Raw genomic sequence first — 22996 nt, 5'->3', positions numbered from 1 at the left:
TGAGGACCCTTTATTCTTTATACCTTTCTAAGTGTCTTAAATATTTCCTAATTTTTTTTTTTAACAAGTAGATGGCCTAAAGTGAGCATAAGATTCAAAGATTACATTTTCCAGGTGTTCAATATAATAGCATTTCTCAAAAAAAAAAAAAAAAAACCTCAAATTAAAAATAGCTTGGATGGGGCGCCTGGGTTGCTTAGTGGGTTAAAGCCTCTGCCTTCAGCTTGGGTCATGATCCCAGAGTCCTGGGATCGAGCACCGCATCACATCGGGCTCTCTGCTGATCAGGGAGCCTGCTTCCTCTTCTCTCTGCCTGCCTCTCTGCCTACTTGTGATTTCTGTCTGCGAATAAATAAATAAAATCTTAAAAAAAAATAGCTTGGATGATTAATAGTGAGGATACACACTGCATTAGATTCATTCTAAAACATCAGACTAGCAGTATGTATACTTTACATCTGGGTAGTTTCTCAGATCCAGTCAGCAACCAGGAGATATAAGAAATAGAATGTGAGATATAAGAAATACAATAAAGAAATATAAAGAAATACAAAATACAAATCATATTTCTTACACTGGCTGAACTAGAAAAAGAATGAGAAACTCATTCTTAAGTCTTAGCATCTCCCTCTTAATACCATCACAACCTTTGCCTGAGGATCCCAAATGAATGTAAGACTCAAGAATTAAGAAGAATTTTTATAAATCTCTAAAATATAATCAGTAACAAAAAAATAAAATACAAAAAATTCACCAATAGACCAAGTTACAGAGTTACATATTTCAGTTTATTTTTTAATGCTTTTAAAACATTCTATGAAAAAAAAAATTCTATGGTGTAAGGCATAAGAGACAGAATCTGGTAGTACCTATACCTGTCGCGTCTTCCATCTCGGGCACTGCTGTGACTGTAACTTGTACATAGTTTACTGAAGGAAACTAGTTTCAGGTCAAGTTCATTTTCCAGCTGTCGAGCCTGTTTCCTGAGATCTTTAACAAAATTTGAAAAGTAAATAATTAAACACAAAGAGTCCATCAGCAGACATAAAAATTACAAAACTATTCTGAATAAACCATGAAAATAATCATATATTGATCTAGATTCCTCATAAAGAAATGTGTTAAAAGGAGACAGCCAAAGACTTACCCAGAAAGGCAAACTGTCTCTTACTTAAACTTCAGATGGGTCAAGAAGGGGAAAAATAGTGGCAGGTAGAAAACTTCACCTGTATTCCAAAAATAGCTAGACAACAAATGTTCTAAATCTCTGAAATTATTTCTGTAACAATGTCTACAATTTTGTAATTTGGGGGGAAAAAGGAGAGAATACAAATCATAAAGAAACTGCCTATGATTTATAACAGGCATTGTAACAACTTATCAACTAATTTCATAAAAAAGAGATCATCACTGTTTTTGACAGAGATTGTCCTATCTCTTTATATTCCAAAGCTTATGAAATTATAAGTAGAATGACTTAGTAGCTGAAGCTTAAAGAAAAAAATAATCAACAAAGGATTAAAAATTGGTCTTAAAAAAAAAATTGGTCTTTCAATAAGTTTACTGAAAGAAATTTAGAGATACTTAAGTTAATAAGGAACTGTGTGACTAACAAGGTCAACTATAAGTATGACAAAATAAGGGCCTAAGTTTTAAAAGAACACAAGCAAACAGAAACACTGCTATAGTAGTTTGGCCTAGTAGTTGAGGGAGAGAAGCCCCAAGCCAGAAACCTACATCTAGATGTGAGTATTCTCATTCAAGGTCAAGTGGCTGTCAAAATAAAAGGGCTGAAATTTAGAAAGGAATATTGTAAGGATCTCATCTTTCGGGAATAAGGGTTACAAAACATTATTTCAATATATTTATCAGCAACCAGAAGTAAGAAGCACTGTAATATAGTGGAGCATATTTTGCCAGAAATGACCAAGTCTCAGAATCTTCTCTCACCCTAATGTTCTAAGATTCTGAGAACTGACTCTGAGATTTATTGAAAATCTACTTACGAACCTCCACTTTTTAAAAAAGATTTATTTGAGAGAGAGAGCGCGCGCGCACCAGGGGAACCGGCAAAGGGAGAGGGACAGAAATCCTCAAGCTGACTCCCCACTGAGCTCCCCTCCTGACATAGGGCTGGATTCCAGGACCCTGCCTTCAGGGTTTAGTAACCATGAGCTTAAAGCACAGAGTAAGTTGTCAATAATAAGATGCTATAATTACTACAGCACAGCGCTTCAAAAAACTACAGCCTAATCACTAGAATTAAAAATACTGGGCGCCTGGGTGGCTCAGTGGGTTAAGCCGCTGCCTTAGGCTCAGGTCATGATCTCAGGGTCCTGGGATAGAGTCCCACATCAGGCTCTCTGCTCAGCAGGAGCCTGCTTCCTCCTCTCTCTCTCTCTGCCTGCCTCTCTGCCTACTCGTGATCTCTCTCTGCCAAATAAATAAATAAAAATCTTTAAATAAAAAAAAATACTAATAGCCTCGTGTACATAATTTTAAAATATTTTCTATCTAGTATTCATTTCAAATAGGCATTTAAATGCGTGTGTTAAACTATAATTATGGTTCTCTCTAACGAGTAACTGTCTTTCTTAATAGAAAACATCAACTAAAAGCATTCTGAAAGTAGGCCCGAGGTACATACATACAAGCAAGTATGGATGAACTCAGAATTAATTAAGCTCTTAGACCAAGGGGCTGTTAGTGACAATACTGTTACTTGTGGTTTCCGAGAGGCTTGGAGAGTAGTTTCTATCGTAATAAAGCAAAGACACAATTGAAAGAAAAAGACGAGCATTCTCTGATCCGTGGTCGTTATCATGGTCCAGGAGTGCGTTTTACATGAGCGCACTTTATCGGAACGTATTTTCAGTAATTAAAAAAACGTACTCGTCAAATCACAAGACAGTTCTTTTGGCAGAAGAGGGACAGCAAATGCAATCGTTGCAATTCACACTGGTTCTCTCAACTTTCTCTTTTTTAACAAAACTCGTCTCACAGCAGAGTTTGGTAAAGTTATTTCCTCTGCCTTCAAACGGGACTCGACACCCAATCCTTGAAGTCCCAGCCTGAAGCTGCCAGGGGGACCGAGGAGGAGACACTTCGTTCATACAACTTCTCTCGAGGGACCGGACTGACAAGTTCCTTCTTTCCCTTATCCTGCTCAACTGTCCAACAGTGACCTCAACTCTTAAAACGCTGAGTCTTCCAGCCTCCTGGGCTCGGAATATTCTCGTTCAAAACTCGTCTCCTCTCAGAGTTCGTGTCCCAAACCCCTGCGTCCAAGTTCGCTTAGCTCCTCAACCCAGTCCTCCTCCAGTGACTCGGGACCCTCTTCCACTTCATCGCCGCTCACCTCTCTCCGCCCAACCCCTGCTCCAGGTCTCGCTGCCTCTCGGGTCAGCCCCCTGCCCCAGACCGTTCGGTCTCTTCAGCCCCCAGGCCCGCGGCCCCGATTGTACGTGCCCCACCCGCCGGCGCGGCCCCTCCGGAGGCCAGGCTCTTTCCTCTGCCGCCTCCCCCAAGACCCGTCCCCACTCAGCCCTTCTGCCTCTCGGCGAGACCCATACGGAAGCCTCGCCCTCACCTTCCCAATAATTGCTGGTTCCTGCAGCCATCTTTGTTGTCCAACGTCAGTCGGGATAGAAGAGTAGAGGCGATGCGAACCAGAGAATTACCTCCGCACCTTCTTCCGCCCCGGCGCCAGGGCCGATGGGATACGTAAGCTTCCACAGACACCGCCACCTGGCGGTCAATTCATCACCTTACAGCTTTTGAGCAGTGGGGCTGAAAACTAGTTTTAACCTCTACACTACCTGAATTATGTGCCCTTCTGGTGCTCATATCCTCTCTCGGCGCCCCAAACCCGCATCATCGCCCTCAATCGGCTAATCCCCTCTCTCAGCAGGGGCCTGCCTGGCTGAGAAGAAAGTCATCGTCAGACGCAAGTCCCTATTCCCCTTTCCTTTTCTCAATGTGTGTCTTTAGCCAACCTGAGGCTCTTTTCTTTCCAAGACCAACCCTTTCATCTTAAAGTGTGTGCTAACTGCTTCCACGCACCTCATCCTGTCCCCCTCAACCTGTTAGAATCCGCCGTCCAAAGCCACCCATACAGATACATAAATTCTCACACTCGGCTTGTGCCCACATTTTACCAGTTCCAGTGAAATGTAGAAAAGTTACCTCTTGTAAAGGTGTTTAAATCATACCTGTCCCTTTACCCACTTCCATTTAGAACTGTCTTTAAGAGTTCCTCTACATTCATTGAGAACCACATCAGGTAACGTTATCGGTTTTGCTTCAACTGTCAACCGTAATTTATAGAATTCAAAAGAAGGAAAGCTAACTGTATTTACCCATATTTTATTCTTTCCATTTTTCTTTCTTCATTCCCAATGTTCCAAGGTTTCTTCTTTTACCATTTTCCTTCTGTTTCAAGAACTTCATTTAGCCATTTTTAAAAGAGTAGGTCTGCTGGAGACACATTCTACTAGTTTTCCTTCATCTGATAACGTTTTGATTTTCTCTTCATTCCTGAAAAATATTGTTGCCAGATATAGAATCTGAGGTTCACAATTTTCTTTTTTCCTCAGCACTGGAAAATGTGCCAATTCCTCCTGTCCTCCAAGGTTCTGATGAGAAATTGGTGGTTCTTTGAATTGTTTTTCTGTTATAGCTAAGGTATCTTTTCTCTCACTGCTTTCAAAACTTTTTCTTTTCAGAAAGTTGATTAAGATGTGTCTTAGTATGGATTTCTTTGGTTTTATCCTGCTTGAGATATGCTCAGCTTCCTGAATCTTCAGTTTATGTCATTTGCCAAATTTGGGGAATTTTCAGCCATTGTTTCTTCTAATATTTTTTTCTGCCCCATACTCTTTTTCCTCTCCCTCTGGGACTCCAATGACACAAATAGTAGACCTTTGGTTAGAGATCTGGTGTACTCTCCATATCTGAGGCTTTAATAATTTTTTTCAGCCTGTTTTCTGTTGTTCAGATTGGGTAGTTTCTGTGCTCTGTCTTCAAGTTCACTGACAGCCATATCTTTCCTCTGTCCCTTCCATTCTGCTATTGAAGGGGTTGACTGAATTTTTAAATTTCATTTATTGGGGTTTTCAAATCTAAAATTTCCGTTTTGTTCCTCATATCTTCTATTTCTTTGCCGAGACTCTTTTTATCATTTGTCCTAAGTTTATTTGTAATTTCTCACTAAAATATATTTTATGTTCTTGTCAGATAATTCCAACATGTGCGTCATCTTGATATTGACATCTGTTAATTATCTTTTTTTCTTTCAAGTTGAAATTTCCTGGGTTCTTGGTATAATGAATGATTTTTACGTTGTAGTCCAGGCTATTTTAAGGTATTATAAGACCCTGGATATTTAAGTCTTCTGTTTAAGCAGAACTCCTCTGATGTTGTGCTGGTGGGGGTGATGGGAAACTGGCTTGTTGCTTCAAGGTTGAAGTAGAGAAGTTCAGGTTCTCCCCTGGCCTCTGTCGATAACCCAGTTGCTATGTTGGGGATGCCTTGTTACCCTTCCCCGGATGGCACCCACTGACACCATAATGGGGGGTGTGTGCTTATAACCACTGTGCTGTGATGGAGGTCCTGGCTCTTTACCTGGTTCATCATCTTCATTTTAAAAAAATATTTATTTCAGTGTGTGCATGGGTGAGGGGCAGAAGGAAAGGGAGAATAAGAGGGGAAGTGGACTATCCTTGTGCGTGCTTCTGAGGTGGGCTTGATCTCCCAACTTGGGGTTGTTCTTGAATGGAAACCAAGAGTCTGACAGTCAACCAACTGAGCCTTCCAGGCTCCCTGACCTGGGCCTTCTTTGACACCACCCACCACCCTGGCTTCTTTATAGCCAGGCGCAAGTAGAGTCTTTGCCCCCAGTTTAGCCATTGCTATAAGGGGTAGAGATGGGCCTCAGTTTTCTCAGTAGCATTTGGCTGGAGTAGTGCAATTATTGTTTAAAACTATTCCATCTCGGGGTGCCTGGGTGGCTCAGTGGGTTGAGCCTCTGCCTTCGGCTCAGGTCATGATCTCAGGGTCCTGGGATTGAGTCCTGCATCAGGCTCTCTGCTCAGTGGGGAGCCTGCTTCCTCCTCTCTCTGCCTGCCTCTCTGCCTACTTGTGATCTGTCTGTCAAATAAATAAACAAATAAATAATCTTTAAAAAAAAAAAGAAATAAAACTATTCCCTCTTGGTAGGCTGCCCCTTTCTGTGTCCTTTGGCTACAGAAGTATTTTCTTTGGGATTTTTGTGTCTCCACCCTTTGGCATCTCATCTCTGGATTGCCAGCTCCTCCATTATGGGATATATAATGCAACACCCACAGTAGGATATATGAGGCAGAAAGAAAACCCAAGGAATTCACCACATATCATTTCTTGAATCCTGAGGTCCCTAACTGGTCTGCATTCTTCTCTCCACCATCCTGAATCTTATTTGTTTTGCAGACAATACATGAGATTTTTTGCTCTGGTTATTAGGAGGAATAGAAGAGAGATATATCTACTCCATTTTGTCTGGTATGAAAACCTCCCTTACTTTTTACTAGATTTCAGTTATTTGCTAAAAGTCTTCATCTTTTCTTTTTGCATTCATTCATTGTCATGATTGATAAATGAAAAGTCTGTAATTCTCGTGGAACTGTTCCTGTTTCTCCCCCCCACCTTGATCTTTCATCTTTTGTCTTTTGACAACAGAAATAACTTTCAATTATTTGTATATTATAAATTATACATCATAAATTAAAATTTGTAGTAATCATTTGAGGCTTCAGATATTATCTTCCCCAAGAATCCGTTTATTGCTGCTTGGTGCCAGTGGTTTGGGTAGTGGCACATTAGCTTACTCCAGCCTCGGGTGGCACTAACACCACATAGGATTCTGGGTTTGTAAAAATGTGTCTGTCTCTGATTGTCCCTTGCTCTAATACGTAGCCACTCAAGTGTCCTAATTGAAAGCCTGTTGAGCAGCTCTCCCTTCCTTGATAGATACTAAATTTGTATTTTCCCCCGACCCAATGATTACTGCCTACAGCTTCTGCTCAAGTTCTCTGCCTCTTGACCTCTTCCCTAGTAGCTATCTCTCTCAGTCACTGGTTATGCGTCAACAAATGCCTTACGATAAAACTTTACTATCATGTTCACCCCTGAATTCCCTTTGCTTTAGGATCTCAACCCCATAAGTCCTTGGTAACTTAATAGTTCTTCAATCCTTCAAACAGGTTTTTGGTTTTGCTTTTAAATCCAGCTTTTCTCATTGTTCTTGATGGATAGGTCTTTATGTTTCAAGCCAATTCACCCACAGCTGGAAGTCGAACTGAATTATCTTATTATTTCTAATCAGCCTGTAGGTTATTTTGTATTTTTCAGGTGCACAATCAAATCTGCAAGTGATGACAAATTTGCTTTTTCCATGTCAGAATCCATATTTTATATTTCCATGCTTCATTCATGGCTGAGCTCTCTTCCATCAGTCTAGTGAAATTCAAGCACTTGGTAGTAGGTTTCTTGTGGGTTTGTTTTGGTGATAGGGAGGGGCTTTAAGTGCTCCAGTTTTGCTCTACTCTTAACTTTTTTTTTTTAAAGATTATTTATTTATTTATTTGACACAGAGAGAGAGAGAGATCACAAGTAGGCAGAGAGGCAGGCAGAGAGAGAGAGGAGAAAGCAGGCTCCCTGCCGAGCAGAGAGCCCGATGTGGGACTCCATCCCAGGATCCCGAGATCATGACCTGAGCCAAAGGCAGAGGCTTAATCCACTGAGCCGCCCAGGTGCCCATTGCACTGTTCTTATCTTGGAAGACTCTTGAATTTTCCTCCTTGCTGCTTTTCTTCCTCATTATCTAATTGTCAAAGGATGTTTCTACTTTTTCCACTTTTTTCCTTCACCAAAAGCTATGTTTCATGCTGTCCCTTTAAATTATGCCTGCCCCCTTTGAATTGTGCCCACTTTGAAGCCCCTTCCCTATAGTTTGTGCTCTGATGTACTTGGACATGTTTTTAGATTCGGACTGAGGATAGATTTGGTCTTTCTGGCAGTGGTTACAGATTAACATCTGCAACGTCCTTGCACAGTCATCCTCCTTCTGTCTTTCTTGCAGATTATCTCCATCTGCCTTTGCTCCATAAAGCCCTGCATTGGGATGGTGCCGGGGCAGACATATGAGAGTACATGTTGAGATCTGGTGATTTTGCTCATTTTATTAAGTTTGATTCAAAATTCTCTGACTTCAAGTTACTCTGAGAGTGTGGCTTTTGTGTAGGTTTCCTTTTCCCTTCTTTTTCTTTGCATTATTTTGCAATGAAACATTAGGAAACAGGCTGCCATCAATGACTTTAGTTGCCTGGAAGCTGACCTTTACTCTTGAACGGTATGTTTAATGTAGAATTCTATGTTGGAAGCTATTTAATGTTTTACCCAGAACTTTCAAAATACGATTTTTACTGTACTCTGGTTTCCGTGGTTGGGAGTGAGTCTAATCTTTTAGTCCTACTGCTATTTTTTTCAAGTTAATTTATTTTCTCTCTGACCACTCCCCCCAACTTTGTCTTTTGTGCTCAGCAGCTTCACTCATTGTCTAGGTGTGGGTGTTTACTTTTTCTTACTTAGATTGAGTTTCTTTAATCGATAGATACCACTTCTTAATTTAGGAAAGTTCTGCATCATTGTCTCAAAATAGTTTACATTCCATTCTTTTTCTTCTAGAATTCCAATGACCAAACATGTATTAGTCTTATGTTAAGTCACATTTTTACCCTCACCTTCCTATTTTCTTCTACCTTTTTGTCTCTGCACTGTGTCAGAGAGTTTCTTTGGGTCTGTTTTGAAGGTCACTGCTTCTGTGTGTCCAATTTGCCATTTTAACTGTGCATCCTAACTTCTGTACTTTCACTGCTGGAATTTCTGTTATTTTATTGTTTCCTGTGATAGTCTCAGGCTTATCTTTTATTCTTTGAAAACAGTTTATTTGTTTTCCAGGGTCTGATAATGTCAACACCTGAAACCAGTATACGGCTTTTTCTGCTTTCTTATTGGTGGTGTCTTATTTCTCTGCATGCTGGGTTATCTTTGCCCATGTTTGGTCATTGCAAAATCATTAGGTCTCCCCCAAATCTAGGATGGAAATACCATCCATTAGAGAAGAACTGAGTTTAGCTCAGTTCACTGAGGTATCACTACATGGCTTGACACCTGGATCACGTAGACTATGTATGCATGATTAGATTCTATACATGATATTTGCCGTGCCCAGTCCCTTTCAAATGTGTTCCATTCAAGTCTGATGAATAGAAAACTATATATACAATCTTTCGTCTGTTGCCCTAACACTCACATGCTCCAAATAAAAACCCATTGCCAACTCTATATTATCTTTGCAAGTTTTCTGTAAACCTAAAACTATTCTCTAAAAAAATCCAGTTGTCCAATTCAGCCATTATCATAATCAGCCCACTCACCACCTATCCCATTCCCTATCTTTAGGATCAGTTCTTATGGGCATCCTTCAAATGCTAAATCAAAAGCCTGTTTGATCTTGAACACCTCTACTGGAATCATGTAATACCAAGTAAGGGACAATAATAATTAGAAATATTAGAATAACTTCAAATACTCAAAAAAAGTAGTGGTTCAGATCTAGCAATCTAGATTTCTCCCCCACGACCCCCTTGCTTTGCCTCAATCTCAATGGCCATCACAGAATGTAATCCATGTTATGACAATTTCTATTTAATCTGCAATCTTTCTAGATGTTCCATCTTTAATTTCTCCACGTGCTGCCTTCGATTGCATCACAGCCTTTTTATATTGCTTGTAACTGAATCCATAAATTGTCTTTGCTGAATTTGAGGTGTTCGTTTCAATATATTCCCACTTCCAATGACCACACTTTCAATCTTCTCACCCTTCTGTCTTCAATCTTGTTCAGGCTGGTCTCTAAACTTGGACAACTTTCTGCTCCAATTCTTGTTTGCCTTGTCTACATTTGTTTACACAGTTAAAAGGGAATAGGATTCCATCTGACTTCAGACGAAATGCATAAGTAGTAACATGTTTGTTTTTTAACATTCTACTGATTAATGTAGGTGGAAATTGTGATATTAAAGTTGGGCTTCATATGCTGATTTCATTGCTTTTAAATTGTGGGTAATAATGGAGGTATTTATCTGAGCTCTGCAACAAACAGCATACAATGAGTTGGCTTTCTAGCTGCAGGTGAGTATTAGACATGAAGCCTTAGCAGAATGGCACTTATTCAGAACTGAATTGTATTAGCACTGAACATCATGTGTAACTGCTGAGAACAATCAGCTTCTAGAAACCTGAAAAATGAAACATGATTGATAGATAACCATTTATGATACAAACCAAAAGTTTCTTGATCAGATACAAGAAAATTCCTGACCAAAAGAATTCAGAAAAATATTTCAAACATTGAAGGGAAAAGAACCGTTATTACTATTTGGACTTCCTGCCACAGCTAATTAAGGCTCTTTTCACTGAATATACATAAATGCAATTTAATTTCATTTAATAACAAATATGAAGCATTTGGCACAATTCTAAAAACTTTACTGCCATGTGATAGTCTATGGGACTACATAATGGAAAATTTCATCGCTCTTTTTTTTTGGTATTCATGTGTAGGAATTTCTTCTAAATTAAAATGAACTCCTGTAAACAGATCTTTGTTCATATATTTGATACAATACCTCTCTTTCTTCTTTCAAAAGATCAGAAAACAGCAAATGAAGGAAAATGATGCTGATAACCATGGGCATTCAATTCAGAGTCAATTATTATATCAGTACAATCCTACTGGGTATTATTCCTTAACTGGTAGAGAAAGTAAGACTTAAGAGAATGTGAAGAAAACTGTACAATGCAAGGCCACATAGGAAGCAAGTTGGAGAGCTGAGAATTTATCACAGATTGGGCCAACTCCAATGTGCACACTCAAATCTCCATGTTATAGTTCCCCTCCAGCAGAGATTTTATTTTTAGAGGAACCAACTGCTGTGGAAGTACAGCTTTATTCCCATTTCTATTTCTCTGGTCTGGACTATGAGTTCCTTGTCAGCAGAGCCCATCTTTTTACATAACTTCACTTTCCCTGTTTCTATTGGACCAGCAGTATCAACAAAAACAGAAAGCGGATGGTGAATTCATCACCACTGTGCCTAATGCAGCAGGACACATTATAAAATGTGGCTTATTTGGAAAAAGGACAAAGTTTTTAACAAACAAGTTTGAAATGTGCACATAAACTTTTCAACAGTCATTTTTGTGGTGTTTCTTGTGGAGTGATCTGACATGTTATCAATCTAGCTGAGCCACAAACAGAAAGGAGAACTCTGGCTACTATACGATGTGATTATTTCAGAAACAGCTTTCTTTTGAGTAAATTCCTGAAGACAAAAACACTCTACAGGTGACACTCTATGTTCCTAGCCTACTATTTTCCCCCTAATATAGGGAGGAAAACGAAATACATAGCTTTCAAACTGAGACAATAATCTTTTCTTGTCTATTGCTTTTGAAAAAAGATTAGGAGACAAAACACAAAGAAAGACAAACATCATAAAATAACTTTTATACAGGATTAGTAGATCTGTTTACATATAAAAAACAGAAAGGACCTTGTTACAATTAGATTTCACATAAATTACACAGATTGACTTTTTAAAACTACTATTCAACTTCATTTAGAGTCCCTTTTAAAAATTTCATTTTGAAGGCACAGTGCATGAAATAAACCAAAGACTGAAGCACTTGAGATGAATGAGTGTTGGGCACCTCAGAGAAGTTAGCTATAGAATTGTTAGGGAGCCTGGGAATGTCACTCGGACAAAATGGAGAGGTGAAAAGTTGATTTTTACTCTGAGCATAAAAAAATACCATTATATCATACCTCCAGAAAATCTGCGCATGGCCAGCACAGAATGTAGCTAGTACATTCATGTTATGCCATTTATAAAAGTCATAATCATACATATTTACATAATTTATATCCAATTGCCTTAAAATGATAGCCTATTTTCAAATTTCATAATATGTTCTGTCTAATCAAAATCAACTAATAGTATTCTGAAAATCAGGTGGAATATTAATTAATTATTGCTAAAGATTGGAGGAATGGGTGTTGGGAGATATTTCTTTATGAACTGGAAATCCAAGTTTAATTGACATTAATCAAGGGCCCTAATCACCACCAAAGAATCTGCTACAGTTAAAACAAATCAGAAACTCAAGGAGTTACAAAAAGTTGCTAGGTAGAAAGTCACCAAACATCAACCACAGTGGAATTTTTTGTAGTAGCAATAAAGTTACTATTTTTAAAGCAATCTACCATAGGCAGGGCACCATCACAGCATTCATAGCCAAGAAGCTTTTAATACAACAGGGGCAAAACCTGGCAACAAGTGCATATCTGGCAACAAGAAGTGGAAACTATTTAGTATTGAGAATAAATTGAAATGGAGGAGTAGGTCATGGTTACTGTGTAAACTGGTATTAGCTCAGAAACACAATAAGCTCAGGCACAAGGACTACCTTTTATTTATTTGTCAACTCATAATGATTTTTAAGTTCAATATTCATTAATTCAGCAAATTCCATCCAGGTGAAAGTTACCAAAGATTAACCAATCAATCACACTGGGCCAAATACACATTAAGTTTCCTTTCTGGAGGACGACAAAGTCGCAAAGCAAATTCCCTCCAGTGAGAAGTGCAAGCATTCCTCAACGGGACGGGATCCCAAACACTAAGCAAGTGGTCAGCAAAACACAACAAAACCAAAAGGGGTCTCCACCCATTTGAAATTAACTTGAGTTCATCTTACCGAACTGCATAACCAGTACAAGTACATTTACACAGGCAGACGCTTTGAAAATTACCTACTCAATCACTTTGCTTTTATTAAGGAGCTGGGAGGTAAGAAGGCTTACAAACGGATCACCAGGACAAAAAACATGCCTTGTGAGTAAAGAAAGGCACAACTCCGATTTGGGCCAATTTCTTAATACTGTGATACTTACTTGCCTCCATGACTCCAAGAAAATGGAAAGTCTCTAGGAGAAACACTGAAGAAATGCATTCCCTATTCCATATGGCTTCAATGCCTTAAGCAGTTAATGTGGTCTAAAATTAGAGCCACAAATAAGAGACAAAGTGGGACTGAGAACACAATCTTAGTAGTCATGACCCTATACATTCATGTTCAAAGCTAACACAGGCTGAGAAGGTCTTATTTTCCAGAGCAACACATGATTTAGAAATTCATTAAAGAGTCAAGATTTATAGCAGAATTTGGTTTTACTTTCAGGAAAAATTACTAAAAGAACTATTTGTGTGTTCACTTCTAAAAAAAATTGTATACATGCTTAAAGACACGGACTCCAGCCACTGTGATGAACAGTTAAAGACATGGTTATTTCAAAAGAGAAATGAATTTAAAAGGCACCCTCTAGTGAAGACCAATGCTAATAAAGAAAAGGCTGTCCCATCAACTTTGTTTCATTACTACCTACAATGTCCCAAGCAGGACCAGCCACTCAGGCTCTTTGTTGGTTTTGACTTTGCGCTCTTAAAAAGTAAAGCTAAAAAGAGCAATGCTACCACATCACCTCCTTAAAGAAAATGTAAAGTATTGTTCAAAGACATTAAATCATGTATATTTCATTAAGTATTAGTTGTATATGTGGTGTGGTGAGAGTGGGTGGCAAGGGCTCAGAATTTAGAGTTGTTAATACTAGGATTAATATCAGAATGGCTTAACCTTGAACCACCCAAATTTATCACAGATGCTAACAGGTGTCATGACCTCATTATTCCTGCTAAACCAAATCTCTTTATATAAAGCCACTTTGGGCGCATTCCTCACAAAACTTGGAATGACTACACAGGTGATAAGCCATTCCATATGAAGGCTTTGGGATGACCAGTACATTAATGGATATAGAATACAATTTGAAAGGATGACAGCAAGTTTTTTGATCCCCTGATTTAGTACAAATTCAGCAGCAACTTGGCCATTAAAAACATTCAAAGGTATTAAACCATTAGATCATTGGTAAGACTCATACTTACAAAAAGCATCAATTCCATTGAAAAGCATGATATGATAGACACAGTAAAATGCAAATCTTTCAGGTCTTTGCAATAACCTGAGTGGCAGTGAAGATGATACTTTCTCACCACAGTGTTACAGCACACGGCAGTCCATTGTTTACACTTTTTTTTTTTAATGGAGGGAGCCATATTTAAATGCTTTCAATTGAATTCTTAACAAAACTGGTTGATCAAAAAGAGACTGTCAAATGAAACATTAGGACAAAGAACCCAATCATTTGCAGAGGCCTATATGAGTAAGACGGCCCAAGCTATTTCAGTAACAGTAGCATATCCGTAGGCTTGAACTGGAGCATGAACCATACGTATTTTGTGTTCAAATGCCGGTGAAAGAATGTGCAAGTAGGTCTCTTCTACACTTCTAGATGTTTTCAGTTGAATTCAGATCTTGTACATTGCCGGGTCATCTGAAAGCCATAAGTGTACAACACAGAAAAAGGTTCAAATTTAGGAAATATTAAAGAATTAGGCATTCCTAGAATAAACTAGTGCTTCACAGATAAAAAGCAGCAGCACCTGTGGGATCATTACCAAGTTGAAAGATATGCGACACAAGTTTTAGCTTTTGGTAGATCTTCCTCTCAGTTCTATTCAAATGGACATTCAGATCTTTTACAGCAAATTCAACAAGTTCTCCCTTAAAATGGGGGTATTTAGAACTTTGCTAAACCTTATAAGAGAGGTAGTGAAATCCCGCTTTAGAGCATAGCCCACCAGTTCTGATCTAACCTTGGAAAAAGTAGAAAGCCAAATGCGGAAGCCCATTTATTCATTTCCTAATGTTATATATATTTAAAAATCAATTCAGCCTCCATTAAACCTGAATAAGAGAAACTCCAGCTATTTAATAACTAGAGAAAAGTACTTCTCAGTAGGTTGAGAAAACCTTGAGTTTTTAAAGCTTTATGTCAGATTCTGACTGCTGTCCCTGCCTAAATGTTTCTGGATTCTTTTGGCCATTTAAAATAAAGAGAAAAAGTCAAGCCACTAGTAAACACCTGATGTGCAAAATATAACATCCACTAGTTGGCTTTATAACATAAGCTCCAAACAGCTCATCTTAAATTAAAAAGAAAAACAAAGTGGCTGTCCCATCTGCTGCATAAATAGAAAGCAGATTTTTTTTTTTTTTTTAAGGTAAGAGTACTTAAAGGAGGGGAAGTTCAAAACTGCCAGCCAAATTCACAGAGGATACACATATAGCAAGTTAACTTCCCAAAGCTCTTTGAAGAAGCAAGAGAGTCTCTCTTCTTAATGCAGTGTCTCCCAAAAGGAACTGTAATTTCACTTGGTACTTATGCTGGGAGATGTGTGGAGTCTGTGTTTCAATGTTTGCTAGAATATAGTGTTTCCTCTTCAGTGTCCGTTTCATCCTGGAACTCATGGCTTAAGAGGGACTTCTTGGAGCCTGTTGACATCATGCGAATTTCATCTTCATACTCATCATGATGCTGCCTGAGCCGATGGAAGCCATCCTTGTGTCTGTTAGACTTGATGGAGCAGATGCACCAAATAATGCAAGCTGTGAGGACCAAGGCTGACATGGTGGCACCTGCCAAACAAGATCACCATGTGAGTGCTGTTCCACTTGAAGCATCTAAATAAGCTGCTCACAATGACACTTTTGATGATATGCCCTTTATTTAATTTTTATTTCATACACTGAGAAACAACCTTTTATTATTACATAGGCAGTACATGTTTACTATGCAAAATTAGAAAAATAGAAATAAACAAAACACCAAAACCCCAAGCCAAAACTCCACATCACATCTCCATTAACTAGAGATCATTTTTTTTTAATTTTTAATTTTTTATAAATATATATTTTTATCCCCAGGGGTAGAGATCATTTTTAACAACTCTCGTGAATGTACTTCCAGAGCTTTCTTCATGCATGTGTATGTATACACATATTTTTCTTTTACCACAGTGAAACCAAACTGTCTACTGTTCTACAAAGGGCTCTCTATCAGTGACTTCTACTGATCCTTTTCAGTAAATTTTACCTCATCCCAAACCCCTCATTTATTCAAAGTATTTATATACAGGTTATCAAAATAAGAGTCTTAGTAACAGAAAATAATAATAAAATCAGAATAAAAATTAAGTTCATGACAGCAAATGGGTGGGAAAGCCAGATTTAAACCACTGCTGACTCCTAGCTCATATGTTTCTAACCACTAAGTTATTCACACTTTATCTGATTCAAGCTAGTACTCCTTATTTTAAATACTCCACAACAGACTCTATGATTTTACCATGTTTCCAATATACCATTCTCTATTAATTAAGAATCTCTCCCCCCCACACCCTATAATAAAACTTGGCTATTCTGGGTCAAGTCCAAATTGCACTTAGAAATGAACCAAGGTTCTCTGTGTCAAAAAGATACAATACAGCAGAGCATTTATTATTTTACTACATTTTTTTTTTCTTTCTAATCTCAGTGATTCAAGCTATGGCACAAATTAATCCTGGAGAAAACAAATATTTCTTCCTTCCAGGATCTTAAAAAAATAGACTATAAGTCAAAGTCCAAGGAACTTACAATCTTAATATAAAGCAAATGATTCATTCAGTAAACAACTCTTCATTAAGGCCTATTCCATGCCAGCCATGGTCCTAGGTGCTGGAAATGTAGATAAACTCCCTGTTTGCTCAGAGCAATGATGTTTTAGTGGGAAAGATCAAATATAGACAAGTAAATGACTAAATATATAATGTAATGTCAAGTGGTAGTAAGTTCTATAATAAAAAAAAGTGGTTGGAGAAAGTGAGAGGGGGACAATTTTGGCTAGGGTGATCAGGAAAGGCCTCTTTGTGGAGGTGACATTTGAATATAGACCTGAAAATGTGAGGGAGAAAGCCATGAGAACACACATACGGGAGAACAGTGTTCCAGGAAAATCCAAAAAAAATGTTTAGATAAAGAGATATTAGAAGAAAAGTGATCAGCTTCAGGTGATGGGGAGGTGAGCCACTCTCAAACTGGAATGTCAGAACTGGTTTTACTGATTTTTCATTTTATTTTTCAAATTTTTACTTAAATTCTAGTTAGTTAACATACAGTACAATATTGGTTTCAGGAACAGAACTGGTTTTAATCTCAACTACTAAAAATTTAAATTTCTTTACCTGATACAGTTACCACAAGCTCCCTTGGTAAACCAAATATCCGGTTATCTGTGTCAAAGACTATTACCACAGAACTAGCTGCGTCATGATGCACAAACACCTAGAGGGATAAAGTATAACAATCATGAAAATGTTTACTTTTCATATGACTTTTCATGCAATATAAAGAATTATGAAAAAGTTTACTTTTCATACAGTACAACTTTTCATAAATTGTATCCCAGAACTATTCCTAAGGCCTTTATACTAAACCAAGGAGAATAGTCATTGTCCTCTGAAGTATATAAAATGTTATAAAAATTTCCTTTTTGTTGCTGAAGGATAGAAAGATAACAAGATATCATAATCCAGAGTTAGTTACACATTTTATTTCTTTATCCTCACAAGAGTTTCAAAATAAAAAGGAAATACTATTAAGATTAAGAATTTATATGATACTATTAAATTTGAGTTTCTTACCTGGGAATGTTGTTGCTGATACCCATCAGCGATGGCATTGATATTATGGACACCTGGAGCTAACAGCACATGGAAGTAGCCTCCTTCTTTTGTGTGGACCTTTATTCCTTCATTGAGTACAATGACTGCTTTAGAAATTGGTTTTCCAGTTTTATCTTTAACAAAACCATGGACTCCTTTGTGAACCTGTAAAAAATATTCAAAATATAAATTTGTTTCCAGATATTCTCAGGGCAATAGCTTGCGGCATGACAAAAACAATACACAAACAAAGCAACAACCCCCCCCCACCACCACCAATAAAACTGACTTGTTCGTCCTTCACCACTGATTCTGGCCTTGTTTGCTACTCATTCCTTGCTTCAGAGCAATAAGGGATAAAAGAACTCTGATACAATCAAAACCTAAAGCGTTAGGACCCAAATATTCTGATGTCTTGAGGATTTACTTTCCACCACAGTACGCTGTCTCTGCATGACATTCAAATGAAAAAATGTGCAACATCTCAAAGGGTTTAATTATCTCAATTACAGCAGATTCCAGATATCTGAAATCATGGCACCTATTTAGGTGATATAAATTCAACAAGACTCTTTCTATATATATATATATATATATATATATATTTAAAAATAATATAAATTATTAGTAAAACACTAAGAACCTGTTTTGATAAAGCTTTTCATTCCTGGGAGTTTTCTTCTAGTTAAAAGGGAAAGCCTCACCTCCACCAACATGCTAAGAAGAGACTTCTTATTTTCTGCCCACAAGGAAGGCAGTTGTGCTGCACTAGGAAAGTAGCAGCAGCTTGTGTATACTGTGATTTCCGGACAGTGGCCATAGGTGACACTGTAATCCTGCAATATAAAATTCAAAAACAGATGTGGAAAAATTAACAAATAAAAGAATGAGGCTATGTAATCCAACATATGGAATAGAAAGAAAACTTGGGTAAAATAAACAAAGAATCTGTAAAGCATTTTACAGCTAATATAAATAAACCACTCAGTATTACAATCAGTCACAAACATGGCTGTTGCTAAGAGAGTCCCTGAGACTAGGGACTAGGTCTAATTCACTGCTGTATCTTCAGGGCTTGCCACGGTGGCTGGCAGGTAGAGGGGGCTTATTAGGGTTTGTTGAATAAATCAGTGAATAAATAAGTGCATTTGGATAGCTAGCTTCCCCCTCAACTTCAGAACTTCACAGCTGTTCTTGGAGCCTGGAGGCAGAAGCTCGAGCATTTGCCCTCTGATACCTTCACCCTACTGGTGACAGCAGCCATTGCTTCCTGGATAGCTATTCTCCAGGCACAGCAACTGCTTGTGTGGACAGGTTCCAAAACCCAACTTACCACCTTCCCCCCCAAAACCCCAAACCCGTCCTTTCTCCTTATTCAGTTAATGGTATTAACTCATGTTCTCACACAGACATGAAATCTCTTGTGTCTGACTTCAGTTTCTCACCATCATTCATAATTTGCCAAATCCTGTCAATATCTCTGCAATATCTCTGTAACTTCATCCTTTGACTCCATTCCCATTTTCACCACCCTAATTGAGGCCCTCATAATTCATTGTCTAGGCTGCTCTTCACTTGTCTCCCTGTACCACAGTCTCTCCCTCCTCCAAACTATCCTAACCCATTGCTGAGAGATTAATTTTTCCATAGAAAGTTCCAATCATGTTATTATATACCTGCTCAAAACCTTCAGGGGCTTCCCATTCCTTACTAAAACAAAGTATTCAGAGCCCCAAACTCTCTTTCCATTCTTGTCTTCTGCTGCTCTCCATTACACCTCCTGTTCTAACTAAACTAGGCTGCTTATTGACTCTGCCCCTACTGCTTCCACTTTCTGGAATGTTCTGCTTCACCATCTCTACATCCCAAATGCCATTTCCTCTATGAAGAGAAGACTGTATCTCTAAGTATAATCTTTTCTGTCTTTAACTTCTCATGGCACGCTGAGAGTTGCTCTCTCTGAGATCAAATCAGTTAATTCTGTAACATGGTTATTTGTACAATGGGATAGGATTTATCACTAGTAGAGCAAAGTGCCTCACATGTTAAGTTCTTAGTAAATAAAGGAGAAAGAAAGGTAGGTAGATAGGAGTATGAAGTCAAATTTCTAGTTGTACATGGTAATAAAATGATGAGCTAACCACCCATCTGCTAACAACTCGTCACTAATTTGAAGTGGGTGGACAACCAGTTAAGATATTATCAGAAAGAAATTAAAGAAAACCTAAGTAAATGGAAAGATGTAACTGAGCTCATGAATAGGAAAACAGTACTAATGAGATGTCAGTACAACCCAAAGTGATCTACAAATGCAACACAACCCTTAACAAAATTCCAACAGCATTTTTTGAAAAGAAAGAAAAAAAGAAGAAAAAAAAAGCCAATCCTCAATTCAAATGGAATTTCAAGGACTTCTGAAGAGCCAAAAACAATCTTGAAAAATAGAAAGTTTAGAGTACTTTCATTTTTTAATTTCAAAACTTACCACAAAGCTACAGCAATCAAAACAGAGATACTGGGAGAAAAACAGACATAAGTACTGATGAAATAGAATTGAGAATCCAGAAAAAAAACATACAACTATAGCCAGCTGATTTTTGACAAGGGTGCCAAGACCATTCAATGAGGGAAAGAATAGTCTTTACCACAAATGGTGCTTGGACAACCCGACTTCCACATCCCAAAAAACCAAGTTGAACTCCTACTTCCCATCATATACAAAAATCAGCTTAAGATGTACCAATAACTGAAATACAAGAGATAAACCAATAAAACTTATTGAAGAAAACATGGAGGTAAATTTTCATGACGTTGGATTTGGCTATGAATTCTTAGATATGACAACAAGAGCATAAGCAGCAAAAGAAAAAAACAGATAAATTACTTCATCAAAATTAAAAACTTTTGTGCATCAAAGGGTATTATTAAGAAAACGAAATGAAACCTACATGCTGGGAGAAACTACCGGTGAATCAAGCAAATGCAAGTGTTTAACATCCAAAATAAATACAGAATTCTTATAACCCAACAGCAAAAAGATAAGCAACTCAATTTAAAAATAAAGGTAGGGTGCCTGGGTGGCTCAGTGGGTTAAGCCGCTGCCTTCGGCTCACGTCATGATCTCAGGGTCCTGGGATCGAGTCCCGCATCGGGCTCTCTGCTCAGCAGGGAGCCTGCTTCCTTCTCTCTCTCTCTCTGCCTGCCTCTCCATCTACTTGTGATTTCTCTCTGTCAAATAAATAAATAAATAAAATCTTTAAAAAAAAGTTTTAAAAATAAAAAAAAATAAATAAAAATAAAAATAAAGGTATAAAAATACCTTTATAAAAAATATAAAAATAAAGACATAAATAAAATAGACAATGGAGAAACAGACATTTCTCCAAAGAAAAAACAAATGGTCAATAAGCCCACGAGAAGATCCTCAACATTATTAGTCTTCAGGGAAATGCAAATCCAAACTACAATGAAGTAGCATTTCACACCCACCAGGATGGCTGTAATATTTTAAAAAGGGAAATAACAAGTATTGGTGAGGATGTGGAAAAATCGGAACTCTCATACACTGTTGGTGGGAATGTAAAACAGTTCAGGTGCTGTGAAAAACAGTTTGTTCGTTCCTCAAAAAGCTAAACATAGAGTGCAGACATGACCAGCAATTCCATAGGTAGGTATGGACCCTCAAAGAATTGAAAACAAGGGTTCAAACTTATATTGTACACAAATGTTCACTGCCTGTTATTCTCAATAGCCAAAAGGTGGACACAACTTAAATGTCCATCAACAGATGAACCATAAACAAAATGTGATATACATACAAAAGAATACTATTCAGCCATAAAAAGGACCAGAACACTGATACAGGCTAACAAAGTAGACAAACCCTGAAAACATTATGCTAAGTGAAAGAAGCCAGGCACAAAAGGACAAATATTGTATGATTCCACTTACAAGAAATATCCAGGATCTATAAAGAACTTCTCAAACTTAACACACACAAAACAGATAATCATATAAAAAAATGGGCAGAAGACATGAACAGACACTTCTCCAATGAAGACATACAAATAGCTAACAGACCCAGGAAAAAATGTTCATCATCACTAGCCATCAGGGAGATTCAAATTAAAACCACAATGAGATACCACCTTACACCGGTTAGAATGGCCAAAATTAGCAAGACAGGAAATAATGTGTGTTGGAGAGGATGTGGAGAAAGGGGAACCCTCTTACACTGTTGGTGGGAATGTAAGTTGGTGCAGCCAATTTGGAGAACAGTGTGGAGATTCCCTAAGAAATTAAAAAGAGCTTCCCTATGGCCCTGCAATTGCACTACTGGGTATTTAACCCACAGATACAGATGTAGTGAAAAGAAGGGCCATTTGTACCCCAATGTTCATAGCAGCAATGGCCATGGTCACCAAACTGTGGAAAGAACCAAGATGCCCTGGGGCACCTGGGTGGCTCAGTGGGTTAAAGCCTCTGCCTTTGGCTGAGATCATGATCCCAGGGTCATGGGATCGAGCCCCACATCGGGCTCTCTGCTCAGTGGGGAGCCTGCTTCCTCCTCTCTGTCTGCCTCTCTGCCTACTTGTGATATCTGTCTGTCAAATAAATGAATAAAATCTTTAAAAAAAAAAAGAAAGAACCAAGATGCCCTTCAATGGACGAATGGGTAAGGAAGATGTGGTCCATATACATTATGGAGTATTATGCCTCCATCAGAAAGGATGAATACCCAACTTTTGTATCAACATGACGGGACTAGAAGAGATTATGCTGAGTGGAATAATTCAGAGAAAGTCAATTATCATATGGTTTCACTTACTTATGGAGCACAAGAAATAACATGGAGGACATGGGGAGATGGAGAGGAGAAGAAAGTTGAGGGAAACTGGAGGGGGAGATGAACCATGAGAGACTATGGACTCTGAAAAACAATCTGAGGGTTTTGAAGGGGCAGGGGGGTGGGAGGTTGGGTGAGCCTGGTGGTGGGTATTATGGAGGGCACGTATTGCATGGAGCACTGGGTGTGGTGCGTAAACAATGAATTCTGTTACACTGAAAAGAAATTTTAAAAAAATGATTGCAATGGCAAAAACGGAAGAAAAAAATGCTGTCAGAGGTTGAAGGCTGTCTTGTCAAGAAAGCCATGAAGCAGATGCCATTCACTTTGATTATATCAGAAAAAAAGTCACCTATTTTGTCACTGAATAATTATAATTTAATTT

The 22996-nt window shown here is 38.1% G+C and overlaps 2 protein-coding genes across 4 annotated transcripts in view; both read right to left on the bottom strand.

The window, feature by feature from the left end:
- The window catches only part of GOSR1 (golgi SNAP receptor complex member 1), a 52127-nt gene extending 48426 nt beyond the window's left edge, over window positions 1-3701 (bottom strand). For 2 of the 3 annotated variants that reach the window (XM_059378732.1, XM_059378734.1), the window contains exons 1-2: window positions 3590-3701; window positions 870-990 (exon numbers count right to left, since the gene is read on the bottom strand). In XM_059378732.1, coding sequence (XP_059234715.1) covers window positions 870-990; window positions 3590-3620 — 152 coding nt within the window. In that variant the 5' untranslated portion in view covers window positions 3621-3701. The remainder of the gene's footprint in view (window positions 1-869; window positions 991-3589) is intronic. The other variant, XM_059378733.1, reaches the window with a different exon arrangement.
- A 7892-nt stretch (window positions 3702-11593) lies between these two features.
- The window catches only part of CPD (carboxypeptidase D), a 77697-nt gene continuing 66294 nt past the window's right edge, over window positions 11594-22996 (bottom strand). Inside the window, exons 18-21 of the mRNA XM_059379880.1 lie at window positions 18470-18601; window positions 17745-17930; window positions 17286-17385; window positions 11594-15699 (exon numbers count right to left, since the gene is read on the bottom strand). Of these exons, the coding sequence (XP_059235863.1) occupies window positions 15473-15699; window positions 17286-17385; window positions 17745-17930; window positions 18470-18601 (645 nt within the window). The 3' untranslated portion in view covers window positions 11594-15472. The remainder of the gene's footprint in view (window positions 15700-17285; window positions 17386-17744; window positions 17931-18469; window positions 18602-22996) is intronic.

This window comes from Mustela nigripes, chromosome 16 (assembly GCF_022355385.1).
Source record: "Mustela nigripes isolate SB6536 chromosome 16, MUSNIG.SB6536, whole genome shotgun sequence".
In the NCBI taxonomy this organism is placed as follows: Eukaryota; Metazoa; Chordata; class Mammalia; order Carnivora; family Mustelidae; genus Mustela; species Mustela nigripes.
This window is presented reverse-complemented; position numbering and strand designations above follow the sequence as displayed.